Genomic DNA, 27,888 nt, shown 5'->3' on the forward strand with positions numbered 1-27,888 from the left:
TAATATGCCATTTAGCAGACGTTTTTATCCAAAGCGACTTACAGTCATGCGTGCATACATTTTTTTTTGTGTACGGGTGGTCCCGGGGATCGAACCCACTACCTTGGCGTTACAAGCGCCGTCCTCTACCAGCTGAGCTACAGAGGACCACAGAATCTTGTTCTCATGGTTTGAGAGTCTTTAGGTGTCATGTGCCTTTCACATTTACATTTTAGTCATTTAGCAGACGCTCTTATCCAGAGCGACTTACAGTTAGTGAGTGCATACATGTTCGTACTGGCCCCCCATGCTCTACCAACTGAGCTACACGGGACTACTGAGGAGTGGCTTCCATCTGGCCACTCTACCATAAAGGCCTGATTGTAATGTATCAAAATGTGGAAAAAGTTAAGGGGTCTGAATACTTTCCGAATGCACTGTACATACTGCACTGTACATACTGACTCACACATTTGGATTTAAAACCATAAAGATAGATAGAATACTCATCTTTGTATATGTGTAATTATAGTGTCTGTGACATCATGGGCAGCACCATTGAGGCTATCTCAGTTTTTAAGTAGTCCATTTTCTTCTTCACTACTGGCTGATCCCTCCTGATGACCCGGTTGGACATGACTCCAACCAGGTCACCAGGAAGGATCAGCCAATGAAGTTGGAAGTCCCACCCAGTTGACTACACTAACATGGTGGAAGCCCTCAATGGCGCTGCCCATGATAATATGGCCTTTCAGCCACTAGAGCCTCTATCATTCTCTAAGTTTAAAACAGAGCACTATGGGGCATGTGTATGGGTATTTGGGATAGCTGGGTTTAAATCACAGGCTTATACAGATGTAGGATCTCAATTTGATCACTCTTTTGTTGCTGAGAATGTTCCTGCACAGCAGGGAATGCAAACGTGTAGTGTATTTTAGTTTTTAAAAGGCTTCTAAAGTTTGTCATTTACACTTTGAAATTTCAGACTTGATTTGCCCTAACGAAAAATTACAAAATGTCCATGAATTATAATCCACATAATAATTCACATTTACTATTGCTGCAGGATTATTTTCCTGCTGTAACAAACTGGCTCACATTAAGGTCCTACATCTGTAGGCATCTGTATGGGTTTAAATCAGCTGTCCCATTGAGCTCCTGAATCCTGTCACCGCAGATGTCAAGTGACAGGGCAAACAGACAGACGGGCATTCACACCAACAGAAGGCAAGGCACCTCTCTATGGCCTGCCCATATTACCACTTTGTATTCTTCTAAAGAGAGGCCAGACATATGCCACACAGACACTGAAGAAAGACCACAACACCAGCTGCAGCTAAAGAGGGTTAGCTTTGGGTTTTCTCAATTCCCCCCAGTAAAAACACACACTTAAAAATAAGTACTTTAAAAAGATATCATAACTACATTACAATCATGTTAGAGAAAGTTATACATACACTTAAATGTTCAAGGGCAATATTTATTTTCTACTAGCTAAGAGCAGAGCAACATTTACTATGTCATTTTTAAAGCCACCTACCTATACAATGGATTGGGAATAAGTATCCAGAAATACAAAACGCAAATCTATGATGAACACATATCTTTCACTCTTTGTTCATGGTATACATCTGAATACAGTTTTGGAAATGGGCTGTTGTGTTCATTTGGGGCCTCAGCACAATGATGTAGACCTTGGGCATGAAGTAGCCACTGAGTATACCGAGCACACTGGACACTATGGCCAGCACATGCATGGCCATGGCAAACTCCCCCCTGCTGACAAAATAGATTGTGAAGAAGCTGATCCAGGAGATCATGTATATCATGAGACTAACGGTGATACACTTGGCCTCGTTGTAGTTGGCTGGCAGGTCTTTGCCCATGTAACTGAAGGAGAAGCAGAGCATGCTGAGCAGAGAGACATAGGCTAGCTCTATCATGGCCCCGAAAGAGAGGGTGTTACTACACTCTGTGACGATGCTGTCGGAGTAGAAGGCCACATCCAGGGAGGGGTACGGGGGGTTTAGAGTAACACGGAGCACAGAGATCAACAACACTATCATGGAAACAACGAAGACGGTGACTTCAGGCCCGTGGTTCTTAGCCCAGGTATCATAGGCCCGGGGCAGCTTGGAGGACAGCTTAAAGATGCACACCACCTGGAAGGAGCGGACTGTGACGCAAGCCAGACACACGGTAAAGCTGAAGACGAAGAGCGGCTGCTTGAGAAGGCAGGCAGTCCGAGACGGGAGGTCAAAGTGGCACAGGGCACTGGCAGCCGCGGCGGTTAGGGCTAGAAGCATCACCAGGCAGGTGCGCCCGCCGGCCGACTTGGCCACAGGGGTGTGCAGGTTGAGGAGGAAGATGACCCCTGTCCCCAGGGTCATGAGCAGGGTCAGAGCCAGGAGGAGCAGCAGGGCGACAGACAGGGGGCCACCCCAGGCCAGCAGCAGGACCGTCCGATCTAGACACACCTCGCTCTCCGCTGGGGACCACTGGTAAAGCTCACACTTCTGGCACCTGGTGGATCCTATAGAGTGACATACCATAACATCAATGCTGGGGTCAGTTCAATATTTATAGTGCAGAGTTTCCAAAGATGAAGGGGCTTAGCTACATTCACACATTGAGATTAAAAGCATCCCCATAATTGAATGGATAGCAGTGATTACAACATCATCAGAGACTGTATTCCCATCATGTGCTATTCGAGTAGACTGCTAAATAGCTAACTAAATAGCTAACAAAATGTTTACACAGACTATCTGAGTTGACCTTTGTATTTTATTCTCTATGCACACTGACAGGGCCCTACACACTACACCCACTGATACTCCAACACACATATAAATACTCACTCCATCATTTGCTCACACACATAATATGCACATACATTTATACTGACTCTACACACACTCACATACAATCATCATATATGCTGCTGCTACTCTGTTTATCATATATCCTGATGCCTAGTCACCTTACCCCTATACATATCGACCTCTAACGAGCCAGTATCCCTGCACATTGTAAATATGGTACTGGAACTGACCCTGTATATAGCATGCTTACTTACTTTATTGTGTTCTTCTTGTTTCTTATTTTTACATCTTGTGTGTTTTAGTTCTACCTTGTTATTTGTAGTATTACATTGTTATTGATTACTGCATTGTTGGGGTTAGAGCTAGCAAGAAATGCATTTCACTGTACTTGTGTGCATGTGACATTAAAACTTGAAACTTGAAAGCTAGTGCTACCACCTGCTATAGGAGACAGTTTATGGAAGGGCAACATATGCCACCTGCTGGACACTTTTAAACAGTAAAAAATTTATATTCTTTAACAGACAGGGCTTGGACAATGGATGAGCATACAAGACAACTGGTTGGTGTAATCTGTAATCTCACCAGTCTTGTTGAGGAAGGTTTGAGCAGCACAGGCCAGGCAGTCGAAGCAGCACTTGTGTTGTCCCGTCTGCAGCTTCCTGTGTCCTTTAGGGCATTCTGGGGAGCATATCGACGGAGGCACCTCCTAGACACAACCAGAAACACACACCGATGTTCCTAGTCCACCTATAACCAGGGTTTCCTCTTTCTATTTATATAGTACCCAAAACTATTCTAAAATGTAATCTGACAATGGGTATGATTATAATACTACTGTGTAAATGCTGTAATACTGAGCCTTTACTTTTCCTGTGTATCCGTTGTCACCATCCCATTCAATTTGAGCAGGGTCCACTGTTAGTTCAGTGGGGTCTGGTGTGTAAGAGCCCACTTCAAGGAGAGACCACTCTGTTCCCCTCCAAACCCAGGTTACGATGTCATATCCTGTGGGCGGGTCTCCGTTCTCATAAAAGTAAATAGAGGAGTTCCCAACAGAGAATCTCACCTGCTTCAACAGTGGCAGAAGCTGAGGGATAGACAGAAGATAAAGAACATAGCTGTGACAGTAAACATGGTTTACTGTAGATTTACAATAGTACATGGCAATCAAGTGTGTAGTGGACTTGTACTCCCTTTCTTTAGAGTGGGCTTTTTACATTTTAGTCATTTAGCAGACGCTCTTATCCAGAGCGACTTACAGTTAGTGAGTGCATACATTTTCATACTGGCCCCCCTGTGGGGTCTCCTGGTCACGGCCAGTTGTGACACCGCCTGGGATTGAACCCGGGTCTGTAGTGGCACCTCAAGCACTGCGATGCAGTGCTCAGATACCCACTCGTGAGTATCTGAGGGTGGTTTTAACCTAAAAGACTTGGAATTGTATCAACTCGCTACCCAAGGCTTTTACTTGCGACATATAGTTAAATGCACTAAAGAGGAACAATAGGTACATATTGAAGATGCGCATGCTCATCCACAGAATACTTTTACGTATCAATTTTCAAAGGATAAATCTAAGAACATTAACAACTTCATAGTTAAGAACACTATAACAATATTGAAGAAAATGAAACGTATTCTACAAGAATCAAAATTAATCCCTAAAAACACAACCTTATGGAACAATCCATGGATAGCATTTCAGAAATCACAGATAAATTGGTCCACAAGGAAAACTAAAGGCATAGAAACCGTAAATGACTTGGTAACAGGAAAGACATTTATTTCAGTGAGAGAATTATAAAGTAACTTTGGGCTACAGTAGATACAATACATGACCAGAAGTATGTGGACACCTGCTCGTCCAACATCTCATTCCAAAATCATGGGCATTAATATGGAGTTGGTCCCCCGTTTGCTGCTATAACAGCCTCCACTCTTCTGGAAAGGGTTTCCACTAGATGTTGGAACATTGCTGCGGGGACTTGCTTCCATTCAGCCACAAGAGCATTAGTGAGGTCGGACACTGATGTTGGGCGATTAGGCCTGGCTCGCAGTTGGCATTCCAATTCATCCCAAAGGTGTTCGATGGGGTTGAGGTCAGGGCTCTGTGCAGGCCAGTCAAGTTCTTCTACACCGATCTCGTCAAACCATTTCTGTATGGACCTAGCTTTGTGCATGGGGGCATTGTCATGCTGAAACAGGAAAAGGCCTTCCCAAAATTGTTGCCACAAAGTTGGAAGCACAAAATCGTCTAGAATTTCATTGTATGCTGTAGCGTTTACACCACTCCAGCCGACGCTTGGCTTGTGTGCGGCTGCTCGGACGTGGAAACCTATTTCATGAAGATCCCGACGAACAGCTCTTGTGCTGACGTTGCTTCCAGAGGCAGTTTGGAACCCGGTATTGAGTGTTGCAACCGAGGACCGATGATTTTCACTCGCTACGCGCTTCAGAGGTCCCGTTCTGTGAGCTTGTGTGGCCTGCCACTTCGCGGCTGAGCCGTTGTTGCTCCTAGATGTTTCCACTTCACAATAACAACACTTACAATTGACCCGGGGCATCTCTAGCAGGGCAGAACTTTGCCGTACTGACTTGTTGGAAAGGTGGCATCCTATGACGGTGCCACGTTGAAAGTCACTGAGCGCTTCAGTAAGGCCATTCTACTACCAATGTTTGTCTATGGAGATTGCATGGTGGTGTGCTCAATTTTAAACACCTGTCAGCAACAGGTGTGGCTGAAATAGCCGAATCCACTAATTTGAAGGGGTGTCCACATACTTTTGTATATATAGTGTACGTCATGACTGTAAACACATCTTGCTTTAACAATTTAACATTTGCTAAACAGCACCCCGATAGACTACTGCAGCCTCACTCTACCCATGACAAAGTAATTTTTTTATCACGCGAAAATGAAAATAAATGATTTGGTTTCATTTTTATTATGGAAGATTGAATAAGTTATGTTTCAAATAGTTTGCTTGGAATGATTTGTAGCTATCGTCTCGACTATCTGTGCATTAGAGTCCATCCAACTCAGTTTCCCTGCCGGAAAAACGCGATTCCGTAAAGTGTATTCGCGCACGCAAATTCGAGCAGATGGTTTGACCACGTTTTGCGAGTGTAGGCTCACTTGACCGCAGTCAATATTGGGCTAGGAATCCCCCTCCAGAGTAGTACAATGGAATTGCAGTATTGATGAGGGCAAGTCCATTCTGTGAGACATTTAAGTTGTGATTTTGCGTGAAAATAACGTTTTGTTGTTAGCTTGTTGATGGTATACACACCTTACAGTGTAGCTTTATCAATTCCTACATTAAAAAACGACATATTTAAGCTCAGAACTTAATTTTAAAACCACGCATCAGTTCAACAACTCCTCCTTTCAAGACAGTAACATTACTTACTTTTTGACTACAGTACCACCATTTTGAAAACACTAACCTGCCAAGGTAGCACTTCAGACTTTTGGCATTCACCCAAGCCACAACCAAGTGCTTGGTGCAGTGCATGGGCCACAGCATATACAGCCTTGTAAACATTATAAGAGGATTTGATGTCATAGTCCTCCAAAGAGAAGTTTTCTGCTGCCATGCTGGAGAGGTCCATATTTTGCAAACATTCAACACTCAGGTCCATCGTGCCATTGGAGGTGCCACTAAGTAACTTTGGAACAGCATGGCTTTCGAACTCCTCAAACCCAGCTAAGGCTGCGTATTTGATGGAGATGCCTAGTACAGTCCCAATGGTGCGGATCCCTGGTATCCCCAACACTAGAGTGGCCACTGACCAGTCCTCTGTCCCTATCCACACCTTACCAGTTACACCCTGCTCTATGACAAACGGGAAGAACTGACTGACTTTGGTCTTGCTGGAGAACACAACAATAGTGTTGACCTTGGTCTTCACAATGTTCTTGACTATGTTCCTCATGGTCTGGTTGTTGGCGGAGGTGAGTTCGGGGATGACCCCTTGGTAGGCGATGCAGATGTCAAAGTGGGCAGCCTGATGGGAGAGACTCTCTATGCCCTGGAGGCCATAGGAGTCGTCGCTGCCCAGTAGAACGATCCAGGTCCAGTTAAAACGCACCAGCAGCTGGACCATGGCGTCCACCTGGTTCTTGTCACTGGGGATGGTGCGGAAGAAGGCTGGGTAGAGGAGCTTGTTACTCAGCATCTCATTGGAGGCTTCATAGGAGATCTAGGAAAAATATCACAGATAAGAGGAGGAGGAGGAGGAGGAGGAGGAGGAGGGGAAGGAGGAGGGGGAGGAGAGGGAAGTAACGGAGGAGGTGGAAGAGGAGGAAGAGTAGGAGGGGGGAAGGAGGAGGAAGAGGAGAGGGAGGAGGAGGAGGGGGAGGAGAAAGAAGAGGAGGAAGAGGAAGAGGAGGAGGACAAAGTATAAAGTATAGATAGGTTCAAAAAAACCTAAGATAAGATCAAAATGAAGAGCAATAGAAGACTAAAACAAATGGTCACAACTGTATTCCATTCTCAGTCTAGGGAGCATAGAGATTAGCATCAGTTTTACTGGTGACCAAAAACTGGATTTAGAGAATACACTGTACCTGTGGCACTAGATAAGAGCCCAGCACTGCAGCAGGGGTGAAGGTGTAACTGCTACTATCAGGCCCGATCACTGCCACTGCCCTCTGGTCACCACCTGTCTTGTTCCCTAAAGTTCTCTGGTATTGTTGGGCCAGCATGTCCAGAGTGGCCAGCACACTGGCTGGTAGGTTGCAGGTGTCATACACCTGGTAACCCAGCGTTACCCCTGGGAGAAGATGCTGGTTTTTGGTGCCATTGTTGATCTCCTCCACAGCGAATCTCATGGCTTGTATCAAATGATAGCCATGTTTATTAGATTTGCCTCTGAATAGGATAATTGATTGCAAGCAGAATCAAAAGAAATGAAACCATGAATCCATTACTTAAAGAAAGTGTTTGATTCAAGTCACAATAACTCACTGATTCTCTATAATTAACTAAAATTCCAGGGAAATAGATTAACAAAATATGTCCTCTTGTGAGATCTTTGCTATTGGACTTACTCTTTACAGGCTCCCAGGTCTGGTAGGTTGGAGCTGGAGGTGGCCAACTTATGTAGGGGAAAGAGACCAGAGATGGAGTAGTCCCCTGGAAGCTGCAGACCGGTTCCCTCAGTCAGTTGACGGCCAGCCAGGATCAGAACCAACCAGCCCAGGACGACACACACACCACCACACACACTCATACCTCAACATCAACAAACCACAGCTCTGAACTGGAACTATGGGCATTCTACCTTTTTTTTATAGTAGAATGGATGGATGGGTGGAGTGGAAAGAAGGTGGAATGGAGGGAGAGAGGGAGGGAGGGGATGTGGATGTGGATGTGGATGGTTTTGCATCTTTCCCAGTGATGATGATGAAGTAAGGAACATTTGCATTTTGAGATTGGTTTTTCGTACAGTAGAGTTAGCTTACCATTGAAATGAACTGCATGAATGTACAAGAGTAGAATCTTAATTTGATCACTCTTTTGTAGCCTACTTTTGGCCAGCTATAGCCTAACCACCGATCAAGCAACATAATGGACTAAATGTTCAAATCCTGTTGCTGCAGGATTATTTTGCTGTGACAATATAGGTCAAATTAAGATCCTAGATCTGTAATAGCCCATGAAAAAGGAGTCCGTTGTGTCAATATCAATCACAGGCAAGTGACAGTGCAATTAACTGGCGTTCGACTGTAGTTTCATGGTTGTATCAGTGGTATGTTGGACTCAAGGTCCAGACTGGGCTGCTAAAATGCAGGAGTGATTAAGGGAGCCACCACACACTTAAAATCAATGCAAATGTCAGATTGCTTTGACTGGAAAGTTAGCCACAACTTAAATCAGAGCTGGTATTTTTCCTGTCTTATCTGTTTTGTAGTGATTCTTGAGGGAGGGGGAAGGGAAATCATGATTAGAATATGTTGGGGGGGGGGACACCTTTTCTAACAAGAGCACATCAGGGTACTAAAATCATTCCAACATATCTTCTGCTCCATTTTCCATGAGTGGTGGACAGTCAATATAGAAACCTTCCATAAGTTGTTATTGCTGCTATCACTGGTTAGGCTGAATTTCCATTCTCTATCCATTATTTTTAGCAAAACCACAGTGAAATTTGAGGCCCAGATTGTGCCCCATGTGTAAACACACCTTTAACCACTGACAGCCTATTTGCCTCATGCTCACACACTGCAGGATCTGCAAACTCAAAAGGAGACCACAGTTTCCCTTTGTTTTGACAGCAATATTAGACATTTTGTCAACCTCATTATTACAAATGCAAATGCCATGTAAAGTAAGAACATTGTACAAGCTTGGCAAAATAAAGTATTTCCATGTCCATCAACATAGTTGCACTGAGAACATTTGCCTAGATGTAGGTTTCCAGCCATGGGAGGGGCAAAAAATGCATCTGTGGTTTTTAGTGCTGAGAGATTAGTGCTTTTTGACAGGGGCGCAACTTTGGTTTTAGAAATGGGGGGACAAATTATTATGATTATTATTATTTTTTTGTGTGTCATAAAGGCAAGTTCACACATATACAGTACTAGCCAAAAGTTTGGACGCACCTACTCATTCTAGGGTTTTTCTTGATTTTTTACATTGTAGAATAATAGTGAAGACATCAAAACTATGAAATAACACATATGGAATCAAAAAAGTGTTAAACAAATCAAACTATATTTTATATTTGAGATTCTTCAAAGTAGCCACACTTTGCCTTGATGACAGCTTTGCACACTCTTGGCATTCTCTCAACCAGCTTCATGATGTAGTCACCTGGAATGCATTTCAATTAATAGGTGTGCCTTGTTAAAAGTACATTTTTGGAATTTCTTTCCTTCTTAATGAGTTTGAGCCAATCAGTTGTGTTGTGACAAGGTAGGGGTGGTATACAGAAGATAGCCCTATTTGGTAAAAGACCAAGTCCATATTATGGCAAGAACAGCTCAAATAAGCAAAGAGAAACGACAGTCCATCATTACTTTATGACGTGAAGGTCAGTCAATCCGGAAATTTCAAGAACTTTGAAAGTTTCTTCAAGTGCAGTCGCAAAAACCAAGAAGAAGACTGATGGAGTGCTGCATCAGATGACCTGGCCTCCACAATCCCCCGACCTCAACCAAATTGAGATGGTTTGGGATGAGTCGGACCACAGAGTGAAGGAAAAGCAGTCAACAAGTGCTCAGCATATGTGGGAACTCCTTCAAGACTGTTGGAAAAGCATTCCAGGTGAAGCTGGTTGAGAGAACGCCAAGAGTGTGCAAAGCTGTCACCAAGGCAAAGGGTGGCTATTTGAAGAATCTCAAATATAACATATATTTTGATTTTTTGGTTACTACATGATTCCACATGTATTATTTCATAGTTTTGATGTCTTCACTATTATTCTACAATGTAGAAAATAGTAAAAATAAAGAAAAACCCTTGAATGAGTAGGTGTGTCCAAACTTTTGACCGGTAGCGTGTATATAAAACACAAGGAAATCATGTTTTTGACTGCACTGGGTCGTTAAAGACTCCACATATCCTGATTCCACCATCCTACTTAAGGACAGGAACCATGGGTGTTGCCCATTCACTCACGCTGACCGGCTCCAGTACTTTGTTTATGACTAAAGCGTCCAAGTCAGCCTTGACTTTTGGTCTGACAGCATTGAGGATGCCTGGTTGTTCTTTAAAAGTGCTTTCCTCTCAATCTCTTAAATAAGCATGCCCCATTCAAAAAATTCAGAACTAAGAACAGATATAGCCCCTGATTCTCCTCAGACTTGACTGCCCTTGACCAGCACAAAAACATCCGGTGGTGTACTGCATTAGCATCGAACAGCCCCCGCGATATGCAACTTTTCAGGGAAGTCAGGAACCAATATACACAATCAGTTAGGAAAGCAAAGGCTAGCTTTTTCAAACAGAAATTTGCATCCTGTAGCACTAACTCCAAAAAGTTTTGGGACACTGTAAAGTCCATGGAGAATAAGAGCACCTCCTTCCAACTGCCCACTGCACTGATGCTAGGAAACACTGTCACCACCGATAAATCTACAATAATCGAGAATTTCAACAAGCATTTTGCTACGGCTGGCCATGCTTTCCACCTGGCTACCACTACCCCGGCCACCAGCTCTGCACCCTCTGCTGCAACTTGCCCATGCAAGACCTCTGGCAGTCTCTATGGGGGTGCCACAGGGTTCAATTCTCGGGCCGACTCTATTCTCTGTGTATATCAATGATGTCGCTCTTGCTGCTGGTGACGCTCGGATCCACCTCTATGCGGACGACACCATTTTGTATACATCTGGCCCTTCATTGGACACTGTGTTAACAAACCTCGAAACGAGCTTCAACACCATACAACACTCCTTCCGTAGCCTCCAACTGCTCTTAAACACTAGTAAAACTAAATGCATGCTCTTCAACCGAACACTGCTTGCACCCGCCCACCCGACTAGAATCACTATTCTCGGCGGGTCTGACCTAGAGTATGTGGACAATTACAAATACCTAGGTGTCTGGTTAGACTGTAAACTCTCCTTCCAGACTCACATTAAGCATCTCCAATCAAAAGTTAGATCTAGAATCGGCTTCCTATTTCGCAACAAAGCCTCCTTCACTCATGCTGCCAAACATGCCCTCGTAAAACTGACTATCCTACCGATCCTTGACTTCGGCGATGTCATTTACAAAATAGCCCCCAACACTCTACTCAGCAAATTGGATGTAGTCTATCACAGTGCCATCCGTTTTGTCACCAAAGCCCCATATACTACCCACCATTGTGACCTGTACGCTCTTGTTGGCTGGCCCTCACTACATATTCGTCGCCAAACCCACTGGCTCCAGGTCATCTATAAATCACTGCTAGGCAAATCCCTGTCTTATCTTAGCTCACTGGTCACCATAGCAACACCCACCCGTAGTCTGCGCTCCAGCAGGTATATCTCACTGGTCATCCCCAAAACCAACACCTCCTTTGGCCGCCATTCCTTCCAGTTCTCTGCTGCCAATGACTGGAACAAACTGCTAAAATCTCTGAAGCTGGAGACTCTTATCTCCCTCACTAACTTTAAGCATCAGTTGTCAGAGCAGCTTACCGATCACTGCACCTGTACACAGCCATTCTGCCAACTACCTCATCCCCATATTGTTATTTATTTTGCTAATTTGCACCCCAGTATCTCTATTTGCACATCATCTTTTGCACATCTATCATTCCAGTGTTAATACGAAATTGTAACTATTTTGCACTATGGCCTATTTATTGCCTTACCTCCATAACTTTTTTTTATTTTTTATAACTTACTACATTCGCACACACTGTATATATATTTTCTGTTGTATTTTTGACTTTATGTTTTGTTTACCCTATATGTAACTCTGTGTTGTTGTTTTTATCGCACTGCTTTGCTTTATCTTGGCCAGGTCGCAGTTGTAAATGAGAACTTGTTCTCAACTGGCTTACCTGGTTAAATAAAGGTGAAATAAAAATAATAATAATAAAAAGAAAATAAGGTATGGGCCATGCTTTCAGAAACGTTGGTTGTTGTCTGACTTAATGCTAAGCTTCACTGTAATGTATCTCATGCTGCCCAGCTCTCCATTAAATACTTCTCCATGTTTCTTTAAGATGGTGGGTAGGCCCGTGTCTCTGTGTGTTATTGTACGCACTGATGGCCAGTCCAGTGTGATTTGCTCCAGCCACGAACATCCCAGAAGCGATGGATAGTCTCATTTCACAACGTAGAGTGGCAGCTTTTAAGTTTGTACATTTATCTGAGCTGTGACCTCAGTGAGGCCTCTCACGGCAACAGATTTATCTGTGTAAGTCTGACACAGTTGAGGCTCCTCAGAGGAGAAAGGGGAGGACCATCCTCAGTGAATTTCATAAAAAAATTTATAGCGAGAAAAAAAGAAGAAACCCGCACACTGCTCTTGATAGTATCACTGCTCTTTAATAAGCTTTACGTATCGGCCTCAATTGCCTTTTTAAATAGTGAAACATTTGAAAAGTTATGCTTTTTAGAGAAAACTATACTAAATATATTCACGACACCAAATAATTGATTAAAACACACACAAAGGTCTACAGTAGCCTCAAAAGCACTCTGTAGGGTAGCACCATGGTGTAGCCGGAGGACAGCTAGCATCCGTCCTCCTCTGGGTACATTGACTTCAATACAAAACCTAGGAGGCTCATGCTTCTCACCCCCTTCCATAGACTTACACAGTAATTATGACAACTTCCGGAGGACGTCCTCCAACCTATCAGAGCTCTTGCAGCATGAACTGACATTTTGTCCACCCAATCAAAGGATCAGAGAATTAATCTAGTACTGAAAGCATAAGCTACAGCTAGCTAGCACTGCAGTGCATAAAATGTGGTGCGTAGTTGACTCAAAGAGAGAGAAAGACAAGAGTTGAACAGTTTTTAACAAATTAATTTCTTCAAAAATGAAGGAGCAGAGAGAGAGCTAGCAATATTTACTCATTTTTTTCCACTTTCACTTACTTAGCTAGCTAATGCAGCTAGCTAGTTAAGCCTACTCAAACACCTGGCTCAAACAGAGGGATGCTATGTTAGCTAGCTGGCTGTGACTATCCAACACTGGAACTCTTCCAAGTCAAGTCAAGGCTTTTGGTTGTACTAATTTATTGCCACTGGGCCCGTCGGTGTAACAGCTAAACTGCTTACTGACTGTACACTAATGTTACTGCATGATTGTAGTGGGTTTACTAACTCGTTAGTTCTATTAGTTATGTTGACTATGACATTACTTTAGCTAATATGGTGACAACGATGTAGGCTGTGTGTAGCGGTTAGCAGTTATGTTATGAAGGTTTGGCTTGGAAAGGTTTTCCCCCTGGTCACAGTCAGCTGATGTGTTGTGCATTGAAGTCCACAAGCGAAGGGAAAAGGTGAGAGGAGGAGAGCGTGTAGATGCGAGAAGGAATACAACGAGCTGTTTGTATGTGGCTGCTATGAAAGTGAACTGTGTTAACGTGATCAGGGGTGTATTTATTCCGCCGATTCTGTTGAAAGACTTTTCTTAAACGGAAGCAAACAGAACGAAACGGGGATAAACATACCTGAATTTGTCCAATAGAAACTCTCGTTTGCAACTGTTGGACTAATGATTACACCCTAGATCAGCTAGATGCAGGCAAGAGTGCGCAAGGCGGTATTGAATGTGTCACTGTCTATCCATGTGTCACTGTTTGCCACCTCAAATTTTTCTCTCGACTTGTGTGCACCTACCGTTGTAAATGTTCATTCATAGGCCAGGTTGTAGCAACCTCATGATAGGTATAGGTACAATTTGAGTATCATGTAGTAGCCTAAACCTATTGATGTTATGTTGAACTGGGTGAATGGAATATGAATGACAGTCATCCAATATGCTGTAATAGAAATAAGGCCATGCTCATAAAAACAACAATAGTTCCTATTGATCGCCCAGAGGAAGGTTTGGTCTATGTCCCATGAACTTGATGATAAACTTAATTACAACTATTTATTATGGAATCGGTGGCAGCTGGGAAAAGTGTCAAGAGTCAGACACTGTCTTATCAACATTTTCCATGAGTAAAAAACAATCAGGGAAGCTTTTTTCCTCTGAACCTATTCATGCCTTTACTGAGGAGGCAGAGAAGAGGTTGTTGCTCACGTTTGTCATCCAAAGTTTCCTGGGGGGAAGATTAGGAAGCCTCAAAAACCTCCAACTGGTGTCTCTGGCCAGAAAAGCTCAAGCAGCATTTCTTGTGGAGGCTTTTTGGTCTCTAACAACTCCCCACAGGTCTACGACAATGCTGTGAATCTGTTCACAAAGGCCATGGCCCAACAAATTATGGACAACTTCTCCCAGTTTTCTGATCCCTCAATTGCGATAGAGCCCACAGGAAAGCAAGGAATATCTCAAGATGAAGGCAACATCCATGTCAGAGAGGTGACGTCTGTTCTCCCCACTGAGTCTGCTGTTGAGAAACAGCTATGCCAGTTCTCCTGGCTGACCAGAAAGTCAAAGATGTTCAAGATAAACTCTAAAGTAGACGAGATATATGTCTAAGTTATCATTGAGCAGCCATGTGAAGTGTAGAAATATTCAAGAAATGTACTAACAATATTATCCATTAACATTGTATTTTTTTGTGGTAACAATTAGCGGTCCAAGAAGAGCAACAAGAAAAACAGCCAGGCCTCAGAGGCAGTACAGGACCAGGCTAAGATTTCCCCACGAGGATGACTATTACATAAATAAGTCCATACATTAAGACCCCTCTGCTCTAGGGTTATGTTTAAATACATAGTGTAAATAGTTTATAAAAAAGGTTATTGGGCTTTTATACAATTCCACTACCTATGCCTCCATCATTACAGTGAATAGAAAAGTTGGTGGGAAAATGTTTGACGGACACAAAATCATGCTCATGTCAACCCTCTCTCCTGTCTCTAACACCCAACATGGCACCAGAAACGGCCATGTCTCCACTACAGAAGCACTCCCTGTTTGTGAGGATGTTTTCAGCAATCAACTGTTTCAAAAAGTCCTTCAGCAAGACCTTGTAGAGGAAGTCTAATTATACACTCATTAAATATCATTGCATTTATTAATTATATAGCTTTGGTCTTTACTATATATATTTTCTGTCTAATATCTAATACCTAATTTCACACAGTGGTGAATGTAACGGTCTGAAATGTGTTGCAACATTCTAGTAATTCAGCTGAATTATATTTGTCATCAAGCAAAGAAAAGCACAAATTGAAATCTTACACAGTAGGCTATCAATTTGCTATCTGCCCCAAGAAAGAATGTTAAAATAAAGAGCAATCTTTTTATTAAATTACATTTTATTCAATATATGGTTGTCATACAGTACATTTGCAAGCATCAGCATTCAGCTGCATTCTGCACATAAAATACAAATACGAAACTTGCAGCCAGCAAATCCCTGGCAGCCATGACTTTTCCCAAAGAAACTAACAGATATATTCAAATAGTAATGTCAAAAATCATGAACAATTAAAACATGATTATCCTTTTTTATGATTCAAAATCGCTCTTTATTTTTTATTTTTTGGAGAGCATACAAACGATACTGAAATCTAGACAAACATCAATAACAGGCTGTGTGTATCATAAATAATAAATGTTAGTGCTAAAGTAGCATTTAACAAAAATAGAACAAACGTAATAAGGCAATTCATATTAATTCTGAGTCCAGCGTACATACAGTGGGGAGAACAAGTATTTGATACACTGCCAATTTTGCAGGTTTTCCTACTTACAAAGCATGTAGAAGTCTGTAATTTTTATCATAGGTACACTTCAACTGTGAGAGACGGAATCTAAAACAAAAATCCAGAAAATCACATTGTATGATTTTTAAGTAATTAATTTGCATTTTATTGCATGACATAAGTATTTGATCACCTACCAACCAGTAAGAATTCCGGCTCTCACAGACCTGTTAGTTTTTCTTTAAGAAGCCCTCCTGTTCTCCACTCATTACCTGTATTAACTGCACCTGTTTGAACTCGTTACCTGTATAAAAGACACCTGTCCACACACTCAATCAAACAGACTCCAACCTCTCCACAATGGCCAAGACCAGAGAGCTGTGTAAGAACATCAGGGATAAATTTGTAGACCTGCACAAGGCTGGGATGGGCTACAGGACAATAGGCAAGCAGCTTGGTGAGAAGGCAACAACTGTTGGCGCAATTATTAGAAAATGGAAGAAGTTCAAGATGACGGTCAATCACCCTCGGTCTGGGGCTCCATGCAAGATGGAGCCCCAGTTGTGTCTTAGCTCTCTCTAATAACACCTGTGACTGCTTTATGCCTCTCTCCCATGTCAATTATGCCTTGCCTATTGCTGTTTGGGTTAGTTCTTATTATACAATTTCACTGTAGAACCCCTAGTCCCTCTCAAACTACCTCATATAGTTCCTTTGTTCCACCCCCCATACACGCCAAGACCGGCTCAATCGATGCCTCCAATGACGCTATCTCTTTCATTGTTACCCAACGCTTAGGGTTACCTGAACTGTACTCATATCCTTCCATATCCTTTTCTGTACATAATGCCCTGAATCTTTTATACAACGCCCGGAGAACTGCCCCCTTTATTCTATGTACCCAACGCACTAGAAGACCAGTTCTTAAAGCCTTTAGTCGTATCCTTATTCTAGTCCTCCTCTGTTCCTCTGGTGATGTAGAGGCTAACCCCTGCAGCCCCCAGTATCACTCCTATTCCCCAGGAGCTATCATTTGTTGACTTCTGTAACCGTAAAAGTCTTGGTTTTCTGCACATAAATATCAGAAGCCTCCTTCCTAAGTTTGAGTTATTCACTGCGTTAGCACACTCCGCCAACCCTGATGTTCTAGCAGTGTCTGAATCCTGGCTTAGGAAGGCCACCAAAAATTCTGAAATTTCCATCCCCAACTATAACATTTTCCGTCTAGATAGAACTGCCAAAGGGGGTGGAGTTGCAATCTACTGTAGAGATAGCCTGCAGAGCTCTATCATACTATCCAGGTCTGTGCCCAAACAGTTTGAGCTCCTACTTCTAAAAATCCACCTTTCCAGAAATAAGTCTCTCACTGTTGCCGCTTGCTACAGACCCCCCTCAGCCCCCAGCTGTGCCCTGGACACCATATGTGAATTGATTGCCCCCCATCTATCCTCAGAGTTCGTACTGCTTGGTGACCTAAATTGGGATATGCTTAACACCCCGGCCATTCTACAATCTAAACTAGATGCCCTCAATCTCACACAAATTATCAACGAACCTACCAGGTACAACCCTAAATCCGTAAACATGGGTACCCTCATAGATATCATCCTGACTAACTTACCCTCTAAATACACCTCCGCTGTCTTCAACCAGGATCTCAGCGATCACTGCCTTATTGCCTGCGTCCAGTAACGGGTCCGCGGTCAAACGACCACCCCTCATCACTGTCAAACGCTCCCAAAAACACTTCAGCGAGCAGGCCTTCCTAATTGACCTGGCCCAGGTATCCTGGATGGATATAGATCTCATTCCGTCAGTAGAGGATGCCTGGTTGTTCTTTAAAAGTAATTTCCTCTCAATCTTAAATAGACATGCCCCATTCAAAAATATAGAACTAAGAACAGATATAGCCCTGGTTCTCCTCAGACTTGACTGCCCTTGACCAGCACAAAAACATCCTGTGGCGTACTGCATTAGCATCAAATAGCCCCCGCGATATGCAACTTTTCAGGGAAGTTAGGAACCAATATACACAAGCAGTTAGGAAAGCAAAGGCTAACTTTTTCAAACAGAAATTTGCATCCTGTAGCACTAACTCCAAAAAGTTTTGGGACACTGTAAAGTCCATGGAAAATAAGAGCACTTCCTCCCAGCTGCCCACTGCACTGAGGCTAGGAAACACTATCACCACCCGATAAATCTACAATAATCGAGAATTTCAACAAGCATTTTGCTACGGCTGGCCATGCTTTCCACCTGGCTACCACTACCCCGGCCACCAGCTCTGCACCCTCCGCTGCAACTTGCCCATGCCCCCCGCTTCTCCTTCACACAAATCCAGACAGCTGATGTTCTAAAAGAGCTGCAAAATCTGGACCCCTACAAATCATCTGGGCTAGACAATCTGGACCCTTTCTTTCTAAAACTAGCCACGAAATTGTCGCAACCCCTATTACTAGCCTGTTCAACCTCTCTTTCGTAACGTCTGAGATCCCCAGAGATTGGAAAGCTGCCGCGGTCATCCCTCTCTTCAAAGGGGGTGACACTCTAGATCCAAACTGTTACAGACCCATATCCATCCTGCCCTGCCTTTCAAAAGTTTTTGAAAGCCAAGTCAACAAACAGATCACCGACCATTTCGAATCCCACCGTACCTTCTCCGCTATGCAATCCGGTTTCGAGCTGGTCATGGGTGCACTTCAGCCACGCTCAATGTCTTAAACGATATTATAACCGCGATCGATAATAGACAGTACTGTGCAGCCGTTTTCATTGACCTGGCCAAGGCTTTCGACTCTGTCAACCACCGCATTCTTATTGGCAGACTAAATAGCCTTGGTTTCTCAAATGACTGCCTCGCCTGGTTCACCAACTACTTCTCAGATAGAGTTCAGTGTGTCAAATCGGAGGGCCTGTTGTCTGGACCTATGGCAGTCTCTATGGGGGTGCCACAGGGTTCAATTCTTGGGCCGACTCTTTTCTCTGTGTATATCAATGACGTCGCTCTTGCTGCTGGTGACTCTCAGATCCAACTCTCACGAGACGACACCATTTTGTATACATCTGGCCCTTCATTGGACACTGTGTTAACAAACCTCCAAACGAGCTTCAATTCCATACAACACTCCTTCAGTAGCCTCCAACTGCTCTTAAACACTAGTAAAACTAAATGCATGCTTTTCAATCGAACGCTGCTGGCACCCGCCCACCCGACTAGAATCACTACTCTCGACGGGTCTGACCTAGAGTATGTGGACAATTACAAATATCTAGGTGTCTGGTTAGACTGTAAACTCTCCTTCCAGACTCACATTAAGAATCTCCAATCCAAAGTTAAATCTAGAATCGGTTTCCTATTTCGCAACAAAGCCTCCTTCACTCATGCTGCCAAACATGCCCTCGTAAAACTGACTATCCTACCGATCCTTGACTTCGGCGATGTCATTTACAAAATAGCCTCCAACACTCTACTCAGCAAATTGGATGTAGTCTATCACAGTGCCATCCGTTTTGTCTCCAAAGCCCCATATAATACCCACCACTGTGACCTGTACGCTCTTGTTGGCTGGTCCTCACTACATATTCGTCGCCAAACCCACTGGCTCCAGGCCATCTATAAATCACTGCTAGGCAAATCCCCGCCTTATCTTAGCTCATTGGTCACCATAGCAACACCCACCCGTAGTCTGCGCTCCAGCGGGTATATCTCACTGGTCATCCCCAAAGCCAACACCTCCTTTGGCGCAATTCCTTCCAGTTCTCTGCTGCCGATGACTGGAACAAATTGCAAAAATCTCTGAAGCTGGAGACACTTATCTCCCTCACTAACTTTAAGCATCAGTTGTCAGAGCACCTTACCGATCACTGCACCTGTACACAGCCCATCTGAAATTAGCCCGCCCAACTACCTCATCCCTATATTGTTATTTATTTTGCTCATTTGTACCCCAGTATCTCTATTTGCACATCATCTCTTGCACATCTATCATTCCAGTGTTAATAGCAATTGTAATTATTTTGCACTATAGCCTATTTTATTGCCTTACCTCCATAACTTGCTAAATTTGCACACACTGTATATTATATGTATTTCTGTTGTATTTTTGACTTTGTTTTACCCCATATGTAACTCTGTGTTGTTGTTTTTATCGCACTGCTTTGCTTTATCTTGGCCAGGTCGCAGTTGTAAATGAGAACTTGTTCTCAACTGGTTTACCTGGTTAAATAAAGGTGAAATAAAAAAAAAGAAAATAAAAAAAGATCTCAACTCGTGGGGCATCAATGATCATGAGGAAGGTGAGGGATCAGCCCAGAACTACACGACAGGACCTGATCAATGACCTGAAGAGAACTGGGACCACAGTCTCAAAGAAAACCATTAATAACACACTACGCCGTCATGGATTAAAATCCTGCAGCGCACGCAAGGTCCCCCTGCTCAAGCCAGCGCATGTCCAGGCCCGTCTGAAGTTTGCCAATGACCATCTGGATGATCCAGAGGAGGAATGGGAGAAGGTCATGTGGTCTGATGAGAAAAAATAGAGCTTTTTTGTCTAAACTCCACTCGCCGTGTTTGGAGGAAGAAGAAGGATGAGTACAACCTCAAGAACACCATCCCAACCGTGAAGCATGGAGGTGGAAACATCATTCTTTGGGGATGCTTTTCTGCAAAGGGGACAGGACGACTGCACCGTATTGAGGGGAGGATGGATGGGGCCATGTATCGCAAGATCTTGGCCAACAACCTCCTTCCCTCAGTAAGAGCATTGAAGATGGGTCGTGGCTGGGTCTTCCAGCATGACAATGACCCGAAACACACAGCCAGGGCAACTGAGGAGTGGCTCCATAAGAAGCATCTCAAGGTCCTGGAGTGGCCTAGCCAGTCTCCAGACCTGAACCCAATAGAAAATCTTTGGAGGGAGCTGAAAGTGCCCAGGGACAGCCCCGAAACCTGAAGGATATGGAGAAGGTCTGTATGGAGGAGTGGGCCAAAATCCCTGCTGCAGTGTGTGCAAACCTGGTCAAGAACTACAGGAAACGTATGATCTCTGTAATTGCAAACAAAGGTTTCTGTACCAAATATTAAGTTCTGCTTTTCTGATGTATCAAATACTTATGTCATGCAATAAAATGCAAATGAATTACTTAAAAATCATACAATGTGATTTTCTGGATTTTTGTTTTAGATTCCATCTCTCACAGTTGAAGTGTACCTATGATAAAAATGACAGACCTCTACATGCTTTGTAAGTAGGAAAACCTGCAAAATCGGCAGTGTATCAAATACTTGTTCTCCCCACTGTATCAGTAGCCTGGTCCCAGATCTGTTTGAGCTGTTTTGCCAACTCCTATGGTTGTTATCATGCCAAACCAACCATAGGAGTTGGCTAAAGAGCACAAACAGATCTGAGACCAGGCTAGTATATCAGTAGGCACATGGGTATTATTTAAATTACCATGTCTGTTCATATTTACCCTCTGAAAATACTGAGTGACACCATGTTGAGGCCAGATGTACTAAACGTTGGCACTGGTACAATGTTTTCACCTGCTCGTTTTAGAGAGATTTGAACATAAACATTTAGGAAAAAGGTAAAGAAATGTTAAGAGAAAGAATGAGAGTAAATGAAGACAGTGTTGTGGTTTAGTTTTTAGCTTTGTATTTAGGTCTCTGTTTTCTTTGATTGTCTTCTGAAAATGATAGGTAGTGCAAATGCTTAGTATATCTGCCCCCAAGTCTTCTAGGCTGTCAGATTAATAGACTAATCATAACTGGCCAGCAAAAAAAGTAATGGAGGTTAGTCCAGAAAAATAAGGCTTGCTTATTGCATAGTACAGTACTTAAACTCAGTTTACCCCTCCTGTGATGGCTGTGTCCAGATATGGGGGAACTAGGACACATTTACTGACTTTTACAGTATCTGCAAAGGCACTCCGGGCCTTCCTTGTATGCGCATAAGCAATGGCATCTACAGTAAGGCAATCTCAGAGTGCATCCGAATCTGACTTCAGTGTGTGAAGCCTGACCTCTTGTGTCTAGTACATGAAATGCAATTTCCCTGCCAACACTTATTCTGAAATATATCATATGGACCACTTTGATAGACCACTGGCTGAATATGTCCGGATTTCTGTATCTTAACATGGTTAGGATGAATACTGGGGTGAATACACAGTTAAATGACCATAGGTGTACAGTAAATTGAGTGTGTGTGGAGATACTCGTGTTGAGTAGGGGTGAACACTAGTCAGTGGTAGGCCAGTGAGAAGCAGTGAGGAAGAACCAAAACTGCACCTTGTTGAGGAATACAAGTTCATTCCTGTATGGGTAATAAACGGTGAAGCACCAATAGTTTACATTGAGTCCACAGGACTCCTCCTAGATCAACTGGAAACCTGCTGAAGGAGAGGGGATCACAGCATTTCCTCCATCATCTCCTCCGGATCAGGTGGTGGAGGGAGGGGCCGGAGGGTCAAGGGTCAGGGTTCAGTTATCAGCTGACCCCTCCTACTGCCTCTCCGTCCTTCTCCAGCTCCTCCTGGATCTCATCACTGTTCCCTGAGTCGCTGCTCGCCACCGAGCTGAATGATGGAGACTTCCTGTATCAGAGGAGGGAAATAAGGAAGATGTCAGTCATATCCTCTGTATGATTAGGCCTACTGTATTGACAGAGCAAGTCCAGAATGACTTTACTAGACTAGTGCTTGATAACATGTAAGGTGAAACAACTAACAATGTCTGATGGTAAATCCATTTTTTTGTACAAAAAACAACAATGAGACTGATTAATGTTGACGTTTCGGCATCAAATGGAAAAATGGCCAATTGCATTGAAATTACATTGTTTCTCATCATATGTGGAGAAAGAGGTGTGTCTGACCTGCCGTTGCCCCCTGAACCCTTGATGAGTCTTCTGCAAGTCTCCATCTGCACATCCAGGCCTCTCTTCATAGAACACATCTCCATGTACTCCTGTAGGTGACGGTTCATATCACTCTTAGCTGTAGCCAACTCATACTGGGGGGGATTGAAAGGAGAAGCAGAGGTTGAGGGATAAAGATGGGACTGTAGCCAAACATTAATAACAATGAATGACTAACACACAGGAGAGTGAGTCACACTACATTAACTGTGACCTCTGTTCTCTTCATCTCTCACCTCTATTTGCCCCATGGTCTCCTGGTACTCCTTCTCTCGGTTCTGGAAAAGCATCTCGGTCTCGTCGATCAGGCTGCCCAGACTGCCATCCTGAGAGGCCTAACAATCCACAACAGACCCATTTAAAGTGTGTACTGTAGCAACATTCAAAATACAGTAGTAGACTTTACTTTGCAAGTTTCAAGTTTTAATGTCACATGCACAAGTACAGTGAAATGCCTTTCTTGCAAACTCAAAACTCAACAATGCAATAATCAAACAAAATATCAAAGTTGGGTCGGAGCTTGCAAAACAGAGGTCATCCAGTACAGCGCCATCTTTTTGCAGCTTGGAGACTAGCGCTATCTACAATAAGCACTTTCATACAGTTAACATTCGTACAGTTGTAGAATGTAGATGGATAGATAAGGTAGATTAACATCGGTCGAACACAAAGTTAAACAACACACAATTAGACAATAAACAATAAAATAAATTCAAATAAATAATTACACAGTTGTATTGACATATTTCCTTTACATTCTCTGAGGCCACTCAGAATAAAGGCTTTACAGCGCAAGGGCATGAGGTGATTAAATCATCAACAGACATTTTTAGTTAAAGTTCCCAGACACTGCTTTTGGATGAGCAGTAGGGGGAGCACTAACCTGCCCAGGGCCCTGCCCCTGTCCTTCTGCTGCAGCACAGGCGCCTGCAGTAGCGCTGGCTGCAGCACAGGGGGTGTTGTAGTTGGCGAAGTCCTCCCAGAGGAGCAGTGTCTCCCCATTCTCCTCCCAAGCCAGGCTGTCACAGTCGTCATCAAAGTCAAACGTTTCCCTCCTGGTGACAAAGGAATTATCATCTGAGCAAGTTCTGCATACAAGAGAGGGATGGAGAAGTGGGGAGAGGGAGGGACAGAGAAAAAGAGAGGAGACATGAAGGTGGAAAGGGAGGGGAGAAAAGAGAGAGGACAAAAAGAGAAGGGGGAAACCAAACCGAAAGGCATGCACATTTAAAAAGGGTTGCCAAATGAAGAGGACAGGGAAGAGAGAGAAAACAAACAGACAGACAGTGACTGACAGACAGATGAAAACATGACACAGTAACAAAGGACACATGAAACTGACTAGGAGATGCTATCTAACGAGACACTACGGTGGGGATATAATTCACAGAATCATACTGTATGGCTCAAACCACACAGTTAGTTGGATAACATATTGACCTTAGTCCTTGAACTAAACCAGGTCAAAATCGACATGTTCCGGGTCAACGGCAAAGATAAAATATCCAGCACTCATTAGCAATTTAGGCAAAACACAGGTCAAAGGTTGGGCCACTCACAACTGGTTGAGCATGCGTTTCATCTCGTCTGTGATGTTGAGTGACCCTACGACCTGCTCCTTCTCCTCCTCCTCTCCACCCCCAGACTCAGCTTCCATCTCAGGACTCCTCTCCTCACACACAGCCTTACGTTCTTTCCTCCTGCACGACGCAGCAGCAGCGCCCTGTGACAAACACACCACACACTAGTCAGCTGTGTGTGAACTCATTCATAGCACCTACTACATGTGTGTGAAGGGGAGTGAGAGTGTGTGTGTGTAAAATACAGAATTTCATGGACATCTTTATTCCTTCTTCATATGGAATGGCCCAATATACTGGCGTTTGACACTGTACCGTACATAAGCAAACATATCTATTTACCTTGCTCTCTGGGGGTGCTCTGGAGGGGCTCATGTGGGGACTCATGTTGAACATCTTGCTCATGTCTTCGGAGTTGCGTTGATGGGCCACATCACATAGCTTGGCCGTGATGTCAATGCGTCTGCAGATATCCATGTCCACCTTCATGGCCTTCTCCTGGATCGCAGTGTCCAATTCTGACATTTCCTAAAGGATGGAGTTGATTGTCACAGTCAGATAATATCCATGAGCTGAAGTCAACGCTTACATTTGCCTAATACTGTCAGAAAGAGAGTATCGTTTTCTGAGGCAACATTTTCCTATTACGTAGTTAAATCTAATTTGAAGGCCATGACTTGCACTTTAAAAGTAATAAACTAACTGAAAAGGCACTTAAAAGGTGCCATTGTTTGACAATAAACAAATGAACTTAAAAGGGTTCAGAAGTCACTGGGAAGGGCCAACAGTCATTGCGTGTGAAACAACAGTCTGGGTGGGTTTTGGCTAATCTGTGAGCGTAGCTACTCCAGACCACAGACTAGGAGAGTGTGGAGTGTTCATTAGAAAGCTGGCCAAAACCACAGGGCCTCAAAGAACAGGGGGAGGCTGTGTGAGGCGAGCCATAAGGGTTTCTCATCTCACTGCTACTCGGCCTCTGTCTGTCTGTCTGTCTGTCCGTCCGTCCATTTGTCCGCCCACCAACCGTTCATCTGTCTGTCTGCCTTTCTGTTTGTGTGTGCAGCTAATTTAGCTCCCACCAATTCCAAAGGAATTTCTTGGCCTCAGTGTTCAAGGGAGGGTGTCTATGTGAAGTATGATAAAAATGTGTGGTGAGCATTCTGACTGCCAGGCTGTACATATCACCTACAGCTGAGAGTGGCAGCATGCATCAGTTACAGAAGAGGTGGGTGGATGGATGGATAACTAAATGTACGTTGGGTGGGTGGTAATAAATGGGTGTAATTAAAAAATATACATAAAGTGTCAAAAAGTTGTATTAAAACAACTTACAGTAAGTTCAACCAGTCCACACAATTTAAAGTAGGTTGGGTGTTTCTAGTTTAAATGAAGCACACACTACTAAGTGATTACTTTGTACTTACTTTTTTACCATGCCATTTCTGTGTCAATAGGAGAATAAGGGAATGTTAAATAAATCCTATGCATCATTACTTACATTATCGGTCATGAGGCTCTTGAAGACCACCAGCTCTGTCTTGAGTCTCTCCACCTTGTCAGTGAGCTCCCCCTGAACCACCACAGACTCCTGGGCACTCTGGAGAGGGCAGACCATGGACACACAGCCACATCACACTCATCTCCTGACACACCAAGGTTCAATATCAAATCAAATGTATTTATAAAGCCCTTTTTACATCAGCAGATGTCACAAAGTGCTTATACAGAAACCCAGCCAAGCAATACATATGTAGAAGCACAATAAACTATTACACGTTTATGAATAACCATGCGTTAATTCTAAACCCCTTAAGGAGTTTATTCCATGTTTATCCCTTGTTTTCATTTTGAAAATGTGTCTTTAAACATCTTACAAACATTACAATTCAACTCCTATTGCAACAGTATCCCTTTCTCAAGAAAAAGTCTGCATAACATGTTGAAAATACATTTTATTACTCTACAATCCACTATTTTGATGCATCACAGCAACAAAATGTCAAAGTGGATTGAGTTCTGGGTTTTGGGCCAAGATCTCCAATAAAAGTAATCTGGAATTCAGCATTTTCTCCATACTGGTCCCCTGTGGGAATCAAACCCATAACCCTGGCATTGCAAGGACCCTACTCTACTAACTGAGCCACACGGGATACATATGTCAGAGGCATCCGGAGATAAGTTATCACAACTCCTGAATAGGTAGCTTACTGGCAGTCATGCAAAATACCCACACACATGACACAGAGTAGAGGTGTTCTTGCATCGGTTCCAAAAAGTTGGAGGACAATCAGACCCGGACGGACCCTATCATAAAAAAAAGAGGGACCAGGAACCGAATGGACCCGAGAACAATCAGACATAGACCCGTCTAGACCAGACCTGAGAGACATTTAAAATATATATCAGCCAAGTTGCTCTTCTGGTTAACAAATAGGTCTTTATATTTTGGCTACGCCTTCTATAAATAAATAAATTCACCTTATTAGCTAAAATAAATATGCTATAGGCTATGCAGAGCCGTGGTCAGGTCCACTCAGGTCTATCAGCTGTACTTACATAGACCCAAGACCCGATGACAATCAAACTGGACCCGACCCGGGCCTGAGGGAAAAGTTAGAATTTTGAACCCGGACCCGGATCTCGGGTATTCAGCTTCAGGTGGACCTGTGAAGACCTCTAACACAGAAGCTGAGCCTGCATCCCAAGAATCTGTATTTTCTCCCAGAGTGTGCACTTTTTCACTTCCTTTCATGGATTGTCCCTTTACGGACAATGCCGTTTGAACTTTGGATTTGAAAGGAAATGACTGGTATAAGAAATATGTTGGAAACTCCCTCTAGTCCAGCCCATGCCTAGATACTTCAGGAGAAAAGACACAGTATTGGGATGCAGTGAGCTAGAAGTGGGAGAGTGGTGTGGGTATGATGATTTAAGATGGCAGAGATGAGCGCTCACCTCCTGTAGTGTCTCCACCATGGCCTCCATCTGCTGGCGCTTAGACAGCTCCTCCTCCCATCTGGAACACATCACACACACACACACACACACACACACACACACACGCACGCACGCACGCACGCACACACGCACACACACACGCACGCGCACACACACACACGTTTGTTTTACTATCCTTGTGGGGACCAAACAATTGATTCCCATTCGAAATCCTATTTTCCCTAACCCTAAACCTTAACCTTGCCCTAACCCTACCACTAACTGTAACAATAACCCTTTAGCCTAAAATAGCCTTTTTCCTTGTGGGGACCAGCGAAATATCCCTACTTGTCCAAATGTTCC

At 43.5% G+C, this 27,888-nt stretch overlaps 2 protein-coding genes across 2 annotated transcripts in view; both read right to left on the reverse strand.

The window, feature by feature from the left end:
• Positions 1-1,438: 1,438 nt before the first annotated feature.
• LOC121546555 (taste receptor type 1 member 1-like) lies at positions 1,439-10,265 on the reverse strand (the record flags this gene model as incomplete). Its single annotated transcript, XM_041857808.2, has 7 exons — positions 1,439-2,512; positions 3,390-3,513; positions 3,673-3,894; positions 6,255-7,010; positions 7,378-7,681; positions 7,861-8,008; positions 10,244-10,265. Coding segments are annotated over 7 exons (2,502 nt in total), but the record flags the coding sequence as incomplete, so codon positions are not given.
• Positions 10,266-21,451: 11,186 nt separating this feature from the next.
• Positions 21,452-27,888, reverse strand: part of LOC121545509 (intermediate filament family orphan 2-like) — a 32,443-nt gene continuing 26,006 nt past the window's right edge. Inside the window, exons 2-9 of the mRNA XM_041856084.1 lie at positions 27,544-27,604; positions 26,087-26,185; positions 24,931-25,116; positions 24,568-24,731; positions 23,892-24,063; positions 23,245-23,343; positions 22,967-23,103; positions 21,452-22,685 (exon numbers count right to left, since the gene is read on the reverse strand). Of these exons, the coding sequence (XP_041712018.1) occupies positions 22,580-22,685; positions 22,967-23,103; positions 23,245-23,343; positions 23,892-24,063; positions 24,568-24,731; positions 24,931-25,116; positions 26,087-26,185; positions 27,544-27,604 (1,024 nt within the window). The 3' untranslated portion in view covers positions 21,452-22,579. The remainder of the gene's footprint in view (positions 22,686-22,966; positions 23,104-23,244; positions 23,344-23,891; positions 24,064-24,567; positions 24,732-24,930; positions 25,117-26,086; positions 26,186-27,543; positions 27,605-27,888) is intronic.

This window comes from Coregonus clupeaformis, chromosome 30, assembly GCF_020615455.1.
Source record: "Coregonus clupeaformis isolate EN_2021a chromosome 30, ASM2061545v1, whole genome shotgun sequence".
NCBI classification, from domain to species: Eukaryota; Metazoa; Chordata; class Actinopteri; order Salmoniformes; family Salmonidae; genus Coregonus; species Coregonus clupeaformis.